General features: G+C 38.8%; 1 protein-coding gene across 2 annotated transcripts in view; it reads left to right on the top strand.

Moving 5' to 3' along the window:
• Positions 1-2,856: 2,856 nt before the first annotated feature.
• LOC150101913 (syntaxin-1A-like) overlaps positions 2,857-21,150 on the top strand; it is a 219,174-nt gene continuing 200,880 nt past the window's right edge. For both annotated transcript variants that reach the window (XM_090400741.1, XM_090400740.1), the window contains exons 1-2: positions 2,857-3,047; positions 15,807-15,863. In XM_090400741.1, the coding sequence (XP_090256867.1) occupies positions 3,018-3,047; positions 15,807-15,863 (87 nt within the window). In that variant the 5' untranslated portion in view covers positions 2,857-3,017. The remainder of the gene's footprint in view (positions 3,048-15,806; positions 15,864-21,150) is intronic.

Below are 21,150 nucleotides of genomic sequence, written 5' to 3'. Positions count from 1 at the left end.
AAAAAAATACTAAATATCGAGATCTGGCAATGGAAGTTGGCCGACTGTGGCTTAAACACACCAAAGTCATCTCAATAGCTATCAGTGCACTTTGTGCAACTCCAAAGAAGTTATCCAACTATTTACAGCAATTAAACATCAATGAATGAAGTGACCCGATATGACCTACAAAAAATAACATTACTTGGAACAGTCCATATTCTACGACACTACCTGACGGACTATTCTTAGATTCTTGGGTAGAATTTGAATTGTTCTGTATCACTAGTCAAATTTTTGTTTATATGATATCTTGTTTTGACTGAGTATCAATTATTTATTGTAATTTATTTTGAATATCTATTAATGATGGAGATATTCTCCTGCGGCCGAGATTGCACAATTTCATGTACTTTCAACTAAATTGTTCATTTTTGTGGTTTCCTATAGCTGTATTGACCATGGTTATATAATAAAAATATTAAATGTAAATGTTTCTGGTATTAATGTTTTATAAGGAAATATCTTTTGATGATCCTTTTTCTGGTATCAACTTGATAATGAGGATGCAGGGTGTTGATTTTTTGTAGAAATGAATAGAGTTCTGGTTCTGTGTGACTCCAATTTGGATCAAGAAATCATCAAAAGACTCAAAGCACACCATGCAAGACCTCCTAGAATATATGGTTCACCAAAATTACACAAAAATAACTGTCCGCTTAGACCTATTGTGGATTTTATAGGCAGTCCCAGGTATAAAATATCAAGATTTCTTCTCAGTCTCTAAATTGGCCACCCACCTTTGATAAAAAAAATCCATAAAATTTTATACAAGAATAAAATACATTAAACTAGCAGATTGACACAGACATATAAGACATAGTAAGCTTTGATTCTCTCTCTCTTCACTAATATCTCTCACAAAGAGACAATAGAAATGTTAACCCAAAAATTTCCACCAGACATTGTGGAATTATTCAAATTTGCAATCACATCAGGTTACTTCATATGGAAAGATAATAATAATAATAATTATTATTATTATGTGACACCTCCAGGGAGTCCAACGAGTCATCAAGGGAGAGTGTGCCAACAGCATCGAACGATTGAACCCATCTAACCACTAACCGCGCTCAAACTTGCTTAACTTTTTGATTGAGCCATTAGTAGCAGAGGCTCTACCAATCGACCAACATAAAATATATAAACAAGAGGAAGGAACAGTGATGGAGTCTCCCTTATCACCAAACTCAGCCAACTTTTTTCTTGAACACCTAGAAGTTACAATTTTCGCTCTTACAATTCTACAAAATATCAACATCCTGCATCCTCGTATCAAGTTTATATTAGAAAAAGAATCATCAAAAAGTATTTTATTTCTTGATGTGCATATCCAGCATAAACAAGATGAATCCATTTCCACTTCTGTCTACCAAAAACCAATTTTTTCAGACCGTTATACCCATAACTCAGCAGCTCACCATCCATCTCAAAAATATGCCCTCATAAAATCTTTAGTATCGAGAGCACCCAAGATTGTTCATTTGAAGAATCTCTAAAAAAAATTGGAAATTACCAAAGAAACAGCTTTACTAAATGGATATAATCCAATAACAACCCCCAAAATAATTAATCACTCTCCTACAAATCAACCAAAACAAGAAGTCCACGTACCACATATTAAAGGCATTTCTGAACGTTTGATAAAAAATGTGAAAAAAATAGAAACTCATTGCTACCTATAACCCATCGACCAAATTCGCGACTTGCTACTTTCTCCAAAAGACAAACTCTCACCAATGATGCTACCTGGTGTATACGAAGTACCATGTTGGTGTAACTTGTCTTGCTATGGACAATCAGGAAGATCTATAAATAAACGCAACTGTGAACATCAAGACCACATCCGTCTTGTCAAACCTCACAAGCCCGGCCTTGCACAACAATCGAAAACTCTACCCACGGGATCCAATGATGGCTACTCTTTTTTGAATTCAATTTCTATTGTTCGATGATTGTACTGATGATGTCTTATGATACATAAGACGAAATATTTACATAATAAAAAAGTTATTTAATATGGCATACGTGTTATTCTATAGTTATTGATTAATTTACTAATATTCTCAACTCTTAATTCAATTAGCAAGAGGCGCTAAGTTAAATTAATTTTTTATTTGGAAAATTTACTCACAGAAATAATCATAATCTCTTTAATGTTTAAAGTGCAATAAGGTCTATCCATTTCCGTTATTCCTTTACTTGTAGATATTCCCCCCCCCTGTGGAATGCGAATTTGTGGAAAATAAAGTTATAATAATGGAAACATATTAATTACAGTGATATTTGTTTAAAATTTCTTGTCGCTTATTTTCAAGTCTCTCTCGCTCTCTGTTCCAGAACGCCGCACCGTTGAATTCGCGAGCCACTGTGGCAGGAGCAGGGGGGAGGGGAAGGATACCCACCAAAAAACTCGGAGTTTTTCGTGGCAGTCGCAATGAGCTCAAACAGACAGTCAGCAAACAAAACTGTATTTAATGGGCGAAGTGTAGGCTTTAGCCTTCAGTAACTAGCAGTAATTTATAATTTACATTTTTGCTGGTCAGTTATTGTGAAATTGGATCGCTGATCCAATTGTAAAACTAGCGATATTCCAATACAGTAGTTGTAATTGTCATTTGTTTGTTTAATAAAACATTTATAAAAGAGTGCTATAAATAAATATATATATATATTTTTTTTTCGTTAATGTAATAATATAGATTTGCTGAAAAGTCTTGGTACACTCTTACCCCACTTTAATAATACTATTACGCTGGATGGTTGTACACCTACTGATTGCTCCACTTGCTGTAGTATAAGTTTAATTGTCTTCCGGAAACTTGTTGATAACGCTACAAATCTTATCAGAAGAAATGTTGTGCGTCTTCACTTCATGCCTGCATACTTTTTAGAAATATTCCAGTTTTCTTTTAGCCCATTGTTGAGTCTCCAAAGTTTTTAGTTTTTTTCTGATCAAGACAAAATTAAGTATTAATATGAGGGATCGTTTTGAAGAATTAAGAGCTGTAAGTTCCTGTCGCATATATTAAATTATCGTATATTTCAGTACGTAGTCCGGGTTTCTTTTCATTTTTGGAGGGGGGAAAGAGTTTGGATATGTCAGTACCATATTAAACCCAACAAATCATTCTTAATCTTGTTTTCTATTTACTAAGGGAGTCTGCCATGATTTTTACAAAACTTCCCGCTCTCTTTCGCCCGTAATCGTGGCGCTTCCGTTTTGTATTCTATCACACCGGCAAACTTGGTTTGCGTTTTGAGAGCTGTTCGCGTAAGGATATGATGACTTTTGTTTCGCCACGATTCGATCTTTCTCACGTTACCCCATAATTTTCAATAAAAAAGCAACGAAAAAAAAAAGTTTGCTAGCGATTGGTAGAGCCTCTGCTACTAATGGCTCAGTTAAGTAAGTTTGAGCGCGGTTAGTAGGTGGAAGGAGACCAATCGTTCAATGCTGTTGGCACACTCTCCCTTGATGAGTCCTTGAACTCCCTGGAGGTGTCAAATAATAATAATATATCCGTTACATATTGATTGCTTAGCAGACATTTCTGCGTATATGCATTGTGTGAATGATGGTTAGTATGGGCTCCCGTAATCTTAAAACTTACGGAGATTAATGACAAGTAATAATATCGTAGTAAAAAAAAAAAAAAATCTGGATTAAGTTTGTCGTTTTTGGGAGAAAAAAAAATTTACACTGACTTCCTATCTCACATACATATGGAGTATTTTTTTAACAAATTATATTATGACAAATTCATAAAGAAAAGGTAGCTAAAGTTCTCTGCAAATATAATCTCTACACCACTTTCAAACTACATATTTAATTAGCAACTTTCGTCTCTAGTAAATAACTTTCAACTTTTATCATCTTTCAACAACATTCTCTTAAGAGTCCGCTTCATCTTCTTGCACATCCTGGATTTTATAAAACTCCTGGTGCATGAAACTTAGCCTATTTTTGGTTACTGGTAGACCTGTTAACACCTACCTTGAAAGACAAAGCTAGGCCTGTAGTCCTCTATATGGCAAGTCATGACTAGCAGACTATGATCTGGACATTTCTTTCCAAGGGATGGGAAGAAGAGGACAACTGCAACGTAGAAGTCCCTGTAGGTCTTTGAGGGACCTTTTTAGAATCAGCATGAGCCAATGAAGCACTCCCCTCAACAAATATGGCTGCATAAATTTGCCAATGATCTGGGAGATTCATTCTAATACTACATTTACCCTGACTTTCCCCCCCCCTCTCTCTTGCCCCACAGGGTACCTTGTTAGAATGTTAGTTCCTTTTCAGTTACAATTTGAAAATTTTCTACATCTGTTTAAGTCTGTGTGTTTACCACATTTGCAATATTGTGCTCTGAGGATGCTGGTTTGAAATTCAATGAAATATTACTAAATTCAATAAATTAATTATTTTCCCCTGATGTTGTTTATACTGTGAAGCACCATAATTAATAACAACCAAAGGTGAAGCATTTCTAGATATAAACAGAAATGTTGAAAACTTCAGCTGTATCCTGAATGGGAATCCTGTGGAACAAGTAGGAATAAGTTGTGTATGGGGGGGGGGGCAATAACCAGGAAAAGGACAGTCACTAGTGGTGTGCCTCAGGGATCTGTTTTAGGGCCATTACTGTTTAACTTGTATATTAATGATATTGGTGAAGATTTGGTTGGATATATTCAATCTAACAGATAAGCTTAGGTGTTGATGGTTATTCATGACTTATTTTTCACGGTATTAACAACACCACAAACACTTTTAACAACAAAGATGTTTTATTAATGCTTATATTTCGCTGATTTTCAACTCAGCATCATCAGAGCACAACACACATGTAAACGCGACAGTGAGTGAGTGAAACCATATAATTACAAAAGATCTAAAGTCCTATTTTTGGCACCCTCTAACAAAGGGAAAAAAACAAACAAAAAAAAAAAAAACAGCAGTTATCCAGGAATTTTTCTTAGGATGACCGTCTCCCAAATTTTTGGCAAATTAATGCAACCATATTTGTTAAGGTTGGGAGAATTCTTCAAAGCCATTGCTGACTCAAAAAATAATCTTTCAGATCTATAACGACTCCTAAATAGCACATTCGTTTTCCTCCATCTAATCCTGTGTGAAGGAGTGTCCAAAGCGTGGTCTGCCAGTCCCGACTTGCCATAGTAATAGTAGCGAATGTATCTTTCATATTCTTCCAGGTGGATGTTCACTGATCTTCCTGTTTGCCCATAATAGGCCAAATCACAGTCACATGGAACTTCATACACTCCTGGGTGTGCTAAAGGGTGAAGTTTATCCTTAGGCAAGCGGATCAGAGTTGCCAGCTTGACATGAGGTTTGAAAGTGGTGCGAAGGCCATGTTTCAACAATACTTTGGCTATCTTTTCCGATGTACCTCTGATATAGGGAATAGAAATGGTCATGTTGTATTCTTGTGTATTAGGGGAGGGCAGAGTAATGGGCCTATATAGTATTTTATCTATTTTGTAGGGATTGTAGCCGTTGGCTAAGAACAGAACGTATGGTGCAGGTATTGGAGTTTTCAGATGGTGCACTATATTTTTCTATTTACAGAAAGCCTACACACACAGGAAGATACCTACATAAACAATCACATCATCATCCAGTCCAACAGTACGGCATTTTAAAAACACTTACACACAGAGCCAGAGCCATTTGTTCTAACGATACAGCTCTGACCACTGAACTCCAATACCTGCGCCATACGTTCTTAGCCAATGGCTACAATCCCTACAAAATAGATAAAATACTACATAGGCCCATTACTCTGCCCTCCCCTAATACACAAGAATACAACATGACCATTTCTATTCCCTATATCAGAGGTACATCAGAAAAGATATATCGGGTCACACTTCCCCCACCAACATCAAAAAGCTACAAGTTATTCAAAACAAATGCCTCCGTGTGATTTTTAATGCTCCGTGGTTTGTCAGAAATGCTCTCTTACACCGTGATGCCGATATTCCTGATATTCCCACGTTCCTCCATAACAGTGCTGCTGCTTATTTTGCCAAAGCAGCTATTCATCCATATCAACTCATTCGAGTCATCTAACTATGACGAACACGACAGGTGGAAACATAAGCGCCGGAAAGCAGCTCTGCTTATTGGTTCAGGTGCCTCCGTACAGCCCTAAATAGGGTGAGCCAGGTGCTCGCTAATCTTTAATACAAGATTATTTCATAGCGACGAAGGGATCGGAGTCCATGGGACTGATATCCATCATGCCTCATCAGTGAGAAGCAGTTTTTTTGCATGCAGAGTTGTGATTGGAATGCCTTGCCTGAGAGTGTGGTATCTGCAGAGAAGAATTTGAGTGTGTTTGAAGCATGGTATGATGAGCTGCGTGTATATGATAAAGGACCTCCTAGATGAGTCTTTGACTCCATGGGGTCTGGGTGATAATAATAATAAAGTAGAACATTTCAGGCACAATTTTTAGCAAGGATAGCAAATGAAAAAATATGGAAGTAGACAACAGAATAAGCCTAGCGTGGTAGGAAATCAAGTGAATACATTTATACAGAATAAAAGAGAAATGAATCAAAATGTTAAACTAGCTATATGCAAAATAGTGTTCGAACAAATTTTTACTCAAAGATCTGAAAGCTGAGTTGGAAATAAAACAGTTGATCAATGACTGGAGACCACAGATATGAATTCCGAGAAAGATTTGGGGGAAGAAACAGATGGCATCAATAGCAGAATCATATTTAAATGAAGATATTAGGGAGGAATTTGACACTTCAGCATTCAGGAATGTGTGAGCAGAGTTAATGTAATGCGGTATCGCCACTTAAACAGAAAGGTAAAGCAAAGGTTAGTAAAACAGGTATTTGATGTCAGCAGGATGGGATGGAAAAGAACCAGAGGAAGAGACCATGATCAAGGTGAATACAAGATCTGACGATATGGGTATTCTGACAGATTACAGAGTAATTAAGAGGAAAATTATTGAATGGATGTTAGTAATAATGTAAACATTTCATGTAGTAGTATCTTTTACACCTCATCAGGAATTTGATGATGTTGACCTTCATGGAATCAAAAGACTCATCACAAGAGGTCTCCATTGTTACACAAAAAAAATCATTGTTCCATGCCTTAAACCTATTCGCTATTGATGATATATCACCATATATTTTGAAGGAATGTGTCAGGGAGTTGATGTCTGGCTTGACATATTTGTCTAACATTAGTTTTATTATTATTATTATTATTATTATTATTATTATTAAACAAGACCTCATGGAGTCAAAGACTCATCTAGGAGGTCCTTTTATCTCACACACATCTCATCATACCGGGTCTTAAACACATTCAAACTCCTTGCAGACACCACACTCTCAGGCAAGGCATTCCAATCATTCACAACTCTGCACGAAAAAAACCTGCCTCTCACTCCCCTACTCACACCCTCGTTATACAGTTTCCAGGGATGACCTCTGGTTCTCCCCTGATCTCCCACTATTCGCTGTAGAACTTCTCCACCATTGATCCTATAGCAACCCCTTACCAACTTGCAGGTCTCTATCATATCTCCCCTCTTCCTTCTCTCCACTAGTCTCTGCAAATTACATCTTTTCAATCTTTCCTCATACTCGACATTCCAGAGGTCAGAAACTACCTTAGTCAGTCGCCTTTGGACCCTTTCCAACATCTCCTCATCCTTCTGAAAACCAGGTGACCAAATCTGGGCACAATAGTCCATGTGTGGCCTAATCAAAGCCTTATACAATGGAACAAGAATCTCCCTACTTCTACACGTCAGTGTCCTCCTCATCATTCCCAGAAGTCTTTGTGTTGTCTTCACAATTTTGGCGATGTGACCCCTAAATTTTAGATCCTTATCCACTATCACTCCCAGATCTCTTATTTCCTCTACTTCCAACAATATATTCTTACCAAGCATAAATTCTGCATCCCATCTTTGTTTTCCAAATTTTAAAACCTTACATTTTGCAACATTGAACTCATACCCCCATTTGCTTGCCCAATCACTCAATTTATTCAAGTCTTCTTGCAAGGCCACAACATCTTCACTACTCTTTATGGTTCTTCCCAACTTTGCATCATCTGCAAACAACTGAATATCTCCATCCAAATCTTCGCCAATATCATTAATATACAAGTTAAATAGTAATGGCCCTAAAACAGATCCCTGAGGCACTCCACTAGTGACTTTCCTTTTCCTGGATATTGCACCCCCATACACAACTTGTTGATACCTATCAGATAGCCAGTCTCCAATCCAATGCACTAATCTAATATCCAACCCCATCTGCTCTAGTTTGACTGTCAACTTATCATGAGGCACTCTATCAAAAGCTTTTGCGAAATCCAAGTATATTACTGTGTATCCTTCTCCTCTGTCCAAGGAAGCAGTCACTTTATTGTAATAAGTAAGTAGATTACTAAAACACGACCTCCCTTTAGCAAATCCATGCTGTCCATCAAAGATTATACCATTGTTGTCAACCCAACTCTGGATTCTAGCTCTCACAAGCTTCTCCAACAACTTAACCACAACACCCGACACACAGATAGGCCTATAGTTTGATGCTTGAGTTCGATCACCTCCTTTATGAAGTGGCACAATCTTGCCCTCCTTCCACTCTTTAGGGACTTGACCAAGTGCAAGACTCGTATTAAAAAAATATGTCAAGGCAGGTGTCAACTCTCTGGCACATTCCTTCAGAATACGCGGTGATATATTATCAAGTCCCACAGCCTTATTTACATCTAGTTTACTCAACTCCCCAAACACCTCTTGCTCACTTACAGTCAGTCTCTCCTCCCCATCATCAACTGCTCTTAATCTCTCCATGAAGTCACATTCACAAGATTGAAAGATCTTTATGAACTGCTCATTAAGTATCTCCACCACACATTCTGCAACAGCTGTCTTTATACCATTTCCTCCAATCAATGTCATCCTTCCATAATCATTCTTTCTTTTGCTGGCTACATATCGAAAGAACTCCCTAGGATTCTTTTTAGCTTCATTAGCTAACTGCTGTTCATACCTCTCTTTAGCTACTCTCACCAACCAAGTCACTCTCCTTGCCTGGTCTTTGTAGAACTCATGAAATTGGTTACTTCCACTTCTCTTATGCTGCCTCCACAATGCCCTTTTTCTCTGTATTGCATGCTTAATCTCTTTATTCATCCATCTCACACCTAACTTATTTAACCTTCTCACCCGTGGTATACATTTAGACATTGCATCCACTAAATATTTTTTGAAAATCCCCCAAGCTGCATTGATCTCTTTTCCAGCTAACTCCTCATTCCATGCTACACCTGCAAGCTGTCTCCTGAGCTCTTCATAATCACCCCCCTTGTAGTTCCACATATACCCTTTTTTCACAGGGGTCCTTGCACTGCTGCAACCACCCAAGTAATCACCTCATGGTCACTTTCACCAATTGGTGGATGATTTGATACCTCATTGATAATTACATCCTCCGATGAGATGACCAAATCCAAGACCCTTAATCCTCTTGTGCCCTCTGTTACATACTGTCTGAGGTAGTTATCCCTCAAAAACTCAAGAAACTCATTTTCTTTACTTCCAGTCGCTATCTCTTCAATCCAGTCTATATTGCCATAATTAAAATCACCCATAATGATCACCCTTTTCTTATTTGCTTGGCTTATTTGACTATACATTTCACTATCACCACCATCCACATTACCAGGTCTATAACAACATCCCACCAAGTATTTGATTCTATTCACCTCTATCTCACACCATACTGCCTCAAAACCACTGGCCCTATTTCCCTCTTGCATCTCTACCTTGTATGGACATAACTCTTTCTCTATCATCAATAGCACTCCCCCTCCCTTTTTATCCCTTCTATCCTCACGAAACACATCATACCTTTCCATCTCTATTCCTGTCAGGATGTCATCCTCATCTAACCATGTCTCACTTATTCCGACAATCTCTGGGTGCACAGACGCAATTAGTGCAACCATTTCATCCGCCTTGTTTCTTATACTTCTAGCATTGGTATACAAACACAACAACTCATTTCTGGATCTACAGCTAGTTCCACTGATACCACTCACTCGATGTGATCTCTCCATGCTGGACTGGGGCCATTTCCCTTTCTGCTTCTTCATTTTAGAACCCTTTGCAATTCCATCTGTTTCCTTTTGATCCCTGATCATCCCATTACTTTCCTGCCTACACATTCTCTCACCTCCTCTTGGAGCATCCACCTTTCTCACGCTGTGTATCCCTGTCCACCCTGAGCCTCCCCGTTTCCCTGCTCCTCTTGCACACCCATTCTCTCATTATCTATACTCATACCACTCACTTCCACATTCATTTCCACTCCTTCAATCTCTCCTGTCTTACTCTCCTGCTCTTCCACATCACTCCCCTCTTGATCTGATTCATTCTCTCTATTCACTTCTCTACCTTCCAGCAGCAGTCTCTCCAAGCGACTCACACCATAACCACTCAAATGCAGTCCATCGCTCCCATACAGCTCACTTCGTCCCTCAAACTCATTCCACACATTAACAAACTGTACTCCCATCTCCTCACACATTTCAGCCAGAATATCATTCATAATCCTTGCTCTCCGCCTCATTTCACCACAATCATACCTAGGCAACACACTGACCACCCTTCCTGTCACACTATTCTCCTTTATCTTTCCAAGCAGTCTCCTGACATTCATTTTGACATGCTCTTTGTTCTCTCTCAAATCATTTGTTCCAATTAATACAATTAACTCTTTTGCTCGTTCCCGCCTCATGTTCAATGCCTCAATCACTCTACTCATTTTACCGCCTGGAAAACATACCTTGTGCATATTATCCTCTAGCACACCTTTAATAATGGAGTCGCCATACAACGCCACTCGCTCATCTTTTGTTAACTCTTTCATGCCATCATGATTTATTTTAATAGTTTTGACCTGCATTCTCTTAATTTCATTCCGCATCCATTTCATTTCTTGCTTCATCCAATCCAATTCACCTTCTGAACCTCGCGACACATTCACTCTATCATTAAATCTTTCTAACTTTCTAACTCTCGACCCTCTCTTCTCACTTTCCCTCTCATTCATCCTTCTTTGTTTCCGTACTTTCGGTCGAACATACGTCCAACTTTCACTGTCATTCTTCTCACTTTCACTCTCACATATCTTTCTTTGTTTCCGTACTTTTGGACTAACATGCGTCCAACTTTCGCTATCATTCTTTTCACTTTTACTGTCATTCATCTTTCTTTGGTTTAGTACTTTCGTTCCAACATGCGTCCAACTTTCGCCATCAGTCATTCTTTTTTCGCTATCATTCATTCTTTCGATTTTTTTTACTTGCGGTTTCTGCACCACGCCATTTCTACTTTCATTCGTTCTCTCAATTTCGTTTCTTTCCGCCTCACTTTCGTCCCTTTTAACATCCGTTACGGTTGTCAAATCGCTCTTTTTCTTTTTTCCTGATTTTTTAACATTTTTTCGCCTGTCTTTCTCGCCATTCTCTTTCAAACGTGCACTCACGACACAATCGGTACTAGCACTTTCTGTCATCAACTTCATATTCGCATTCATCAATTCCTCGTTCGGGTCACATTTCGCACACACCCTTCTTCCATCCGCACTAAACATCCACAAATCATTTATGTAATCGAAGGAATACATATAACAGACCTCACACTTAACGAACCTACTGAAATCCAAATTAAAATCATGGAATGACAATGCAGCCGCCATTTTTTTTTCTCTGCAGGTTACTAGGTCTAATATTAACGTTTTCGTATTTAGTTTAAGCAAGAAAAAAAAAACCCACACTAATACTATCGGTAGCGTACAACGTTTACAGCCGCTCTTACTTAAACAATTACCTTTACATTGGGTCAAGTTCCAAGAGTGGATGGAAGGCAAGTGACAGAACTAAAGCATCAAATTATAGGCCAATCAGTGTGTCAAGGGCTGTGGTTAAAGTGTTGGAGAGGCTGGTAAAAACCAGGATCCTGAATTGGATTGATTATCTTTGATGGATATCACAAATTTGCTGAAAGGAGGTCATGTTTTAGTAATTTACTTACTTATTACAATAAAGTGACAGCTACGAATGATGAGGGAGATGGATACACAGTAGTATACTTAGATTTTGCAAAGGCTTTTGATAGATTACCACATGATAAGTTGATAGTTAAACTAGACCAGATGGGATTGGATGTTAGACTAGTGTATTGGATTGGAGATTGGCTATCTGATAGATGTCAGCAAGTTGTGTATGGGAGAGCAATGTCCCAGAAGAGGAAAGTCACTTGTGGTGTGCCTCAGGGATCTGTTTTAAGGCCATTGCTGTTTAGCGTCTGTATGTTTGTTAATGATATTGGGGGGAAGATTTAAATGGGTATATTCAGTTGTTTGCAGATGATGCAAGGTGGGACAAATTGTATTAGGTCTTGGGGATGTCAATTCAGTGTTGTGAAATGCAAGGTCTTAATATTTGGAAAATGAAGATGGGATGTAGTATTTACTCTTGGTGGGGATATGTTGTTGGAGGTGGAGGAAATAAGAGATCTTGGGATGGTGGGTGGATAATGATCTGAAATGGCCTGGTTGGCTGAATGGTTAGTGTATCTGCTCTCCAGTCAAAAGGCTGCGGGTTTGAATCCAGCTGTAGGCATGGATGTTTGTGATTGTCTGTGAAAATACTAGTGGTGGTGGTAGTAGTGGATGGCATTGATGTAGATGATGATGGTAGTTGTGGTTCATTGTAGTTGGTGTAGATGATGGAGAAGAGAGTTATAAAGTAGCTGCCCTCCCTCATTGAGTCTTTGGACTCCCTGGAGATGTCACATAATAATAATGAAATTTAGAGGGTCCATTGCCAAAATTGTGAGGATGACAGTGAATTCTGGCAATGATGCCAAGCACACTGACTTGTAGAAGTAAAGAGTTTCTGGTTCCATTGTATTAGGCCTTGATTAGGCCACATATGGATTACTGTGCACAGATTTGGTCAGCTGGTTTTCAAAAGGATGAAGGGATGCTGGAAAGGGTCCAGAGGTGATTGACTAAGGTAGTTTCTAGTCTCTGAAATGTTGAATATGAAGATAGGTTGAGAAGATGCAATTAACAGAGTCTAGTGGATAGGAGGAAGAGGGGTAATATGATAAAGATGTACAAGTTGATAAGTGGTTGTTATAGAATTAATGTTGAAGAGATTTTTTATAAAATGTTGGGAGAAGGGGGAAGAAAAACAAGTCATCCCTGGAAGCTGTATAAGAAGGGATTGAGAAGCAGGATTTTTGCTTGGAGAGTTGTGAATGATTTGAATGTATTGCCTGGGAGCATGGAGCCTGCAGAGAATTTGAATGTATTTAAGGCACAGTATGATGAGCTGTGCATTTGACAAAGGGACTTACCAAGATGAGTATTTAACTTCATGAGGGTTTTGGGATAATAATAATAATTCCCACACTTTTCACACTCTCAAGCAAGGCAGTCCATCCAGCAACTGCTTTCAATGCAAAGAACCTGTTTCTCATTCCCCTGCTCATTGTCTACTTCCATTCTATGAAAAATCTCTTCCATGTTAATCTGATAACAATTCATAAAAACTTGTGAGTTATTACCAGATTTGTTGCTCTCCTCATCTCCAGATCTGTGCATAAGTCCATATATGGCCCGATCAAGTCTTTATGCAATGGAACCATTTATATCTCTTTACTTCTCCAGTAATATGTTGTGATGATGGCCTCACAATTTTAGCAATGTGAGCCCTAATTTCAGTTCCCTTTCCACCACCATGCACCATGAGACTCCACATCCTTCAGAATTTCCTCACTAATTGTATTCTACATTCCATCCTGTTTGCCACATTTCAAAACCTTAATCAAAACCTCAAGTAGAACCAGATCAAAACTTCAGGTTAGATCAAATTCAAATTAAAATATCAGGTTAGATCAAAGTGAGATCAAAATTTTAGCAATGTTTTCGATGGTTTCGGGACTGTGCAATAATTGTTATGAGGATCGGCTCAGGGAATGTGGACTGCAGAGTTTGGTGGATAGAGGAGGGAGAGGTGATGTGATTGAGACTTTTGAACTGTTGAGAGGTGGCTACAAGGTTGACACAGGCGAGTTCTTTTGCTTGGTTGAGCAGCGGAAAGAAGTGATGACAAGAGGCGCCATCCCTGGAAGTTACGAAAGGAATCTGTGAGCAAGAGGGTGAGGAGTGGTTTCTTTGCATGGAGGGTAGTTGAACCATGGAATGCAATGCCTACTCTATGAGAGGAGTTATGCTGGAGGAGGTGGGGGAGACAAGAGATCTGGTGTTGATGATTGATGAAAACCTGAAATTTAGGGGACATATTGCAAGGGTGGTGAAGATAACACAGTGGATTGCTGCAATAATGAGAAGGACGCTGACCTGCAGAGATAAAGCAGTTGTCATTCCATTGTATGGGACCCTGATCAGACCACACTTGGACTATTGTTCTCGGATTTGGTCCCTAGGATTTGAAAGGAATGAATTGGCTGTGGAGGGGTACAAGGGCAGATAACAAAGATGATTTCGGGACCGTGCAATTATAGTTATGAGGATCGGCTGAGGGAATGTGGACTGCAGAGTTTGGTGGATAGAGGAGGGAGAGGTGATGTGATTGAGAATTTTGAACTGTTGAGAGGTGGTTACAGGGTTGACATTGGGGAGTTCTTTCGCTTGGTTGAACAGCGGGAAGGAGTGATGACAAGAGGCCATCCCTGGAAGTTACGAAAGGAATCTGTGAGCAAGAGGGTGAGGAGTGGTTTCTTTGCATGGAGGGTGGTTGAACCATGGAATGCATTGCCTGATGGAGTGGTGAGAGCAAGAACGGTCAATGAGTTTAAGGAGTGGTATGATAGACTTTGTGTTTCTTAGGAAGGACCACCCACGATGAGTCTTTTGACTCCATGGAGGCCTGAATAATAACAAGGGTGGTGAAGATAACACAGTGGATTGCTGCAATAATGAGAAGGACGCTGACCTGCAGAGATAAAGCAGTTGTCATTCCATTGTATGGGACCCTGATCAGACCACACTTGGACTATTGTTCTCGGATTTGGTCCCTAGGATTTGAAAGGAATGAATTGGCTGTGGAGGGGTACAAGGGCAGATAACAAAGATGATTTCGGGACCGTGCAATGATAGTTATGAGGATCGGCTGAGGGAATGTGGACTGCAGAGTTTGGTGGATAGAGGAGGGAGAGGTGATGTGATTGAGAATTTTGAACTGTTGAGAGGTGGTTACAGGGTTGACATTGGGGAGTTCTTTCGCTTGGTTGAACAGCGGGAAGGAGTGATGACAAGAGGCCATCCCTGGAAGTTACGAAAGGAATCTGTGAGCAAGAGGGTGAGGAGTGGTTTCTTTGCATGGAGGGTGGTTGAACCATGGAATGCATTGCCTGATGGAGTGGTGAGAGCAAGAACGGTCAATGAGTTTAAGGAGTGGTATGATAGACTTTGTGTTTCTTAGGAAGGACCACCCACGATGAGTCTTTTGACTCCATGGAGGCCTGAATAATAATAATAAAAAACCTTAAGATATTCCATGCTGAATTTACCATTCTGTTTACAACAAATGACATGACACTTCATACACTTCTTTTTTTCATTCAGTCAGTATAATATTTTCAGTACTGAAAAAATATATATTTATGAATTTACTGATAAAATTATGTTTTTTTTTTTTTTAATGTTTTTAGGCTCAAAGCAAAGTTAGAGAAAAGAAGGGAAGTTATATGAAAAATTTTTTTAAAGAGGTAAGTACTGTATCATGAATGCAAGTAGTATTTCATGGTTTCATATTGTTGAATTAATGTTGTTATCATCATCATCACATCCTTAGAGTTGAAAGGTGCATAAGAATTATGGTCTGGATTTCACAGAGCTGAATATATACTGAATCTTAAAATAATGTCTTGTTTACTCACCTTCTCAAGGCAGTGCATTTCATGTATCCACTACTTAAAAATGAAAAAAAAAACCCTCTTTATTCTCTTTGGAAACCCCCCCCCCCATGTTTATTTGGTAAGCATGATAAATTAATAAAATGAGCAGATTATTATTATATGACACTTCCAGAGAGTTCAAAGACTCATTGAGGGGAAGTCACCTACTCTACAATTCCCCATCTTCGCCAACTATAGCAACACCATCTACTGCCCACCACCATTTTCACAGACAATCACCAACATCCATGCCCATGCCAGAATTTGAACCCTCAGCCCTTTTGCTGGAGAGCAGATACACTGACCACTCTGCCAACCAGGCCAGCAAAAGGAACAGATTACATTTCCTTAATCTGTCTTCGTAAAAGTGACATTTGTTCTTTCTTTGTAACCTTTCTAAAAAAACAGAAAGTGGATTTCTTCAGAATAAATCTGTAGATTGTGGCATGATCTGTATGCAGTAGACTGGATGTGGTCTAATTAAAACTATACACAATGAAATCATTGCATTCTTATCTTCTCTGGTCAGTATCTTTCTCATCATTGCAGCAGTCTACTGAATAGTCTTCACCAGTTTCACAATGTGTCCTCTGAACTTCAGCTGCTTTTCAGTATTGCCCCAAGATCCTGTGCATCTTTTATTTCCTTTTTCTTTTATTTAGTATAAGCACAGTGTTTTCAGTCTATTCAAATTTTCCTGAATTAGGCACTTACTACATTGCAATAATTTAATTAAATAGAGCCAGGTTAATGGCATAGTCAGTTCCTTAGCACATTATTATTGTTATGATTCCTGCCTCCATGGAGTTGCAAGACTCATCATAAGAGGCCCACCCTAGAAAACACAAAGTCTATCATACCACTCCTTGAACTCATTGACCATTCATGCTCTTACCACTCTATCAGGTGTATTCCATGGTTCAACCACCTTCCATGCAAAGAAACCACTCCTTACCCTCTTGCTCATGACTTCCTTTCTTAACTTCCAGGGATGCCTCCCCCCTCCATCCTTGCCCCTTCCCTCTGTTCCACCAAACAAAAGAACTCTCCAGTGTCAACCTTGTAACTACCTCTCAACAGTTCAAAAGTCTCAATCATATCACTTCTTCTATCTTCCAAACTCTGCAGTCCACATTCTCTCAGCCTATCTTCATAGGCTACTTTCCACAGTTAATTTATCTCCTTCTAATCCCGGGAACCAAATTTGAGCACAATAGTTCAGGTATGGTTTGATCAGGGCTTTATACAATGGGATGACAACACAACTCTTTTATCTCTGCAGGTCAGTATCCTTCTCAATATTGCAGCAATTCTCTGGTTACCTTCATCACCCTTTGCAGTATATTTCCTGAATTTCAGGTTTCTATCAATCATCACTTCCCAGATCCCTTGCCTCACTACTTCCTCCAGCAGTGTGTGCAGCATCCCATCAATGTATCTCAAACTTCAAGACTTTACATTTAGCTGAATTAAACTGATATCCCTATTCTTTTGTCCATCTATCCAGTTTATTCAAACCCTCTTGCAAGACTACTACATCTGCACTATTACTAATAATCCTTCCTGGCTTCATATCATCAGCAAACAAATTATTATCACCCTGCAATCCATTGACAGTGTCATTGATATAAAGGTTAAACAATACAGGTTCCAGTACTGAGCCCTGTGGGACTCCACTTCTGCCTCCTAGATACTGCTCCCCTATACACAACTCTCTGATACCTATCAGATAGGCAATCCCACCAATTCATTAACCTGACATCTAAACCCATGTGCTGCAACTTAAATATCGGCTTATTATGTGGTACCCTGTCAAATGCCTTTTGTAAAATTAAAAAAATGGCAGAATATACCTTTCCCTCATCAACTGCTCTTTTCACTTTATTATAGAAAGGCAATCATATTATTAAAACAGGTGCATCCCTTAACAAATCCATGCCAACTCTCACAGATAACATTATCCTCATCTGCCCAATGCTGTATATGATCCCACACTAATTCTTTAACAGCTATGGATGATATACAAACTGGTTTAGTTTGTATAGCTAGTATAGTTTGACATCTCCAGTCTGCAATGACCCATATGCAATGGCACTATCTTATCTTTCTTCCACTCCTTCTTGGTTACCTTTCCCATTGCCCTCCCATTGGCCACATAACTAAAAAATTCTCTAGGATTTTCTTTGGATCTTAGGGCCAATCTCTTCACATATTTGAGTTTTCTTGTCCTTACCATATTAGTCACTCTCCTAACTTCAATCTTATATTCTTTATGCATCTGCTCTCGATCCCTCTCCTTATATTTCTTCCATAACCTCTTTTTTACCTACAGCTCCCATTTAATGTTGTTTGCCATCCACTTGACACCAAATTGTGTTCTATTCACTTGCAGTATACACCTTGCTATTGCTGCTAATAAATATTCCTTTGCAAGTTCCCAAGCACTGATGATATCTTGCCCTTCCAATTCCTCCCTCCATGGAACTGCCCCAAGTTGATATCTAAGATTTATTATTTTATTAATAAATCTTAGATATCTAAGAATTCTTAGATGAATAGAAGTTGACATCTATTCAACTTCCAAGTCAAAACTACATGGTTCCTCTCTCTACAACTTGGGGCAGAGATACCATCTCAGTTATATAATCAGCTCTTTTGATGCTATGACTAAATCTAAAATTCTTGAACCACCTTGTGTTCCTTCTACTACATGTTGTCTAACGTCCCTTAAGAATTCCAGAAATTCCATTCCCTTATTATTACATGCAGTTTCCTCTTCCCAATTTATGCTGTTGTAATTAAAATCTCATAATAAATTTAGTTTAATCCTTTATCCAAGTGTGAGCAAACAAAGTTTGTGCCTGAAAGTATCTTCAGGACTGGGGTAAGGTGGTACAACACTAGGGCACTCCTTGCAAAGGTGGAGCACGCTACCAACACTCCTATCTCAGTATCTCCCATAATGCAAAACACATCTCCTTGCAGATCAGAGTTACAAAATAAGCAGGATAACCAACATAAACTATAAGATGTGGCCCTTGCCTTAATGCATAACATTAGACATATCCGCAAGGAGATGTGTTTTGCATTATGGGAGATACTGAGATAGGAGTGTTGGTAGCTTGCTCCACCTTTGCAAGGAGTGCTCTGGTGTTGTACCACCTTACCCCAGTCCTGAAGATACTTTCAGGTGCAAACTTTGTTTGCTCACACTTGGATAAAGGATTAAACTAAATTTATTATACTCTAACCAAGTGAAAAATAAACTTTCAACATCTTTTTAATTAAAATCTCCCTAAACAATTTCCACTCTTCACCCTCTATGCTCCCTGACTTATAGCAACACCCCACTAAATAACCTGTCTTGCCCACCTCCACCTCACCCCATATGCTTTCAAAACCATTAATGCCATTTCCCTCCAAATCCTGCACTCTGAGTGTATAGTTATTTAGGATATATTTTGTCACTTATAAGCAGTACTTCACTGTGTTTTCTCTTCCTATCTTGTCGAAAAATGCTATACCTGATACTTCTATTCTTGTCAGTATATCATCTTCCATCAACTATGTTACAGAGATCCCAATAACTCTTTGGGATCTTTGTAACATGGTTAATAGATCTATGTAACAAGCTGATTCTATCAGCACCACCAATTCATCTCCTTTATTCTGGATACTCCTGGTATTAGCATAAAGAATCAAGGCATTGTCACTGTTTCTATACCTATCATTATCCGCTCCAGACTACACTGGATTCAGCATTACCCAATGTAGTCCCCCTTCTCCCAAGCACCTATTCCCATCCCTGCTACTATCCACCCTGATAATTCTAGTTTCCCTGCATTGACATGCTGACTTGTTCAGTGAACAGCATTCTCTCTAGATGCCTACGTCCTTCCTCATTCAAATGCAAGCTGTCTCTTGCATACAATTCCTTTCCGTCTTCAAATGCCCTCCAAGCATCCACATGTTACAAACCTCTCTTTTGACACATTCTGACTATTATCATATTTATTATTGATTATTTTCTCTGCAGCTCTGTATTATCATACATGGGCAACAGTTCCACTATCTTCCCTCTCTCAGTGTTCTTCCATACAATCTCAAGCATGAACTTCAGATCTCTTGCCATCCGATTCACACTGTCTCTTAAGTCATTCATGGCCACCATCACAATCATCTCATCTACTCTTTCACCTTGCTTAATTGCCTTACTCACACTATCTATTGTTTCTCCAGGCAGACACTCCTCAGGCATTCTATCTTGTATACATTATATATCATACATCACACCTCTTACCACTCTGTTTCTTCCTTGCTCACCTGCATCTCTCACTCCTTTTCTCTCACTCACCACATTACCTTAAAACACAATCTTACCTAGTCTCACACATCCCCTCCTTATCCTTTTAGGAATAAAGTCTGTTTTACCAGGATGGAATATTGTAATAAAGTGATAATTAAATAGCTCTTCTATGTCATCTGCCTTGGTCACTTGCTACCATCTTCATTTAGCAAGGTCATCCATCCAAAATCATTTTCCCTTCTACTAACCACATGGAGGATTATTCTCAGATTATTAATTTTTCTCTTCTTACTATACTAGTCACTTTCCTAGCCTGAGTCTTATATTTTTCACTCAAATGTTCTCTACCTTCTCTTTATTCTGCCTTCCATAACCTATTTCCATCTAAAATTCCTGTTTGATTTTCGAGTAATCTATTTTACTCCAAATTGCTCTATTTTCTTCCCTTGAGGTGTACAATCTGCCAATGCCATTGACAATTTTTTCTTAACTAGCTCCAATGCACTACTTCTCTTTAATCACATTCTTTCACCTGTTGTATTGCTTAAAACTGATTTCTAAGTCTGTTTTAGCCATCTGCCTTATAATTTCACATAAATTCTTCTGTTTTGATACTTTTATATGCTCATTCATTCTCCAAGTCAGAACTACATGGTCATTCTCCAACTTGGGTCAAGTACGACATCTCAGTTACAATTATATCCTCTGATGCTATGACCTAATCCAAAACTCCCGAGTCTTGCGTTTCTTTCACAACATGCTGCCTAAGACATTTGACCCTCAGAACAAAAA

The sequence above is a fragment of the Typopeltis vanoorti genome, chromosome 11 (genome assembly GCF_054136105.1).
Source record: "Typopeltis vanoorti isolate ZY-2024b chromosome 11, IOZ_Tvanoo_1.0, whole genome shotgun sequence".
Taxonomy (NCBI): domain Eukaryota; kingdom Metazoa; phylum Arthropoda; class Arachnida; order Uropygi; family Thelyphonidae; genus Typopeltis; species Typopeltis vanoorti.
This window is presented reverse-complemented; position numbering and strand designations above follow the sequence as displayed.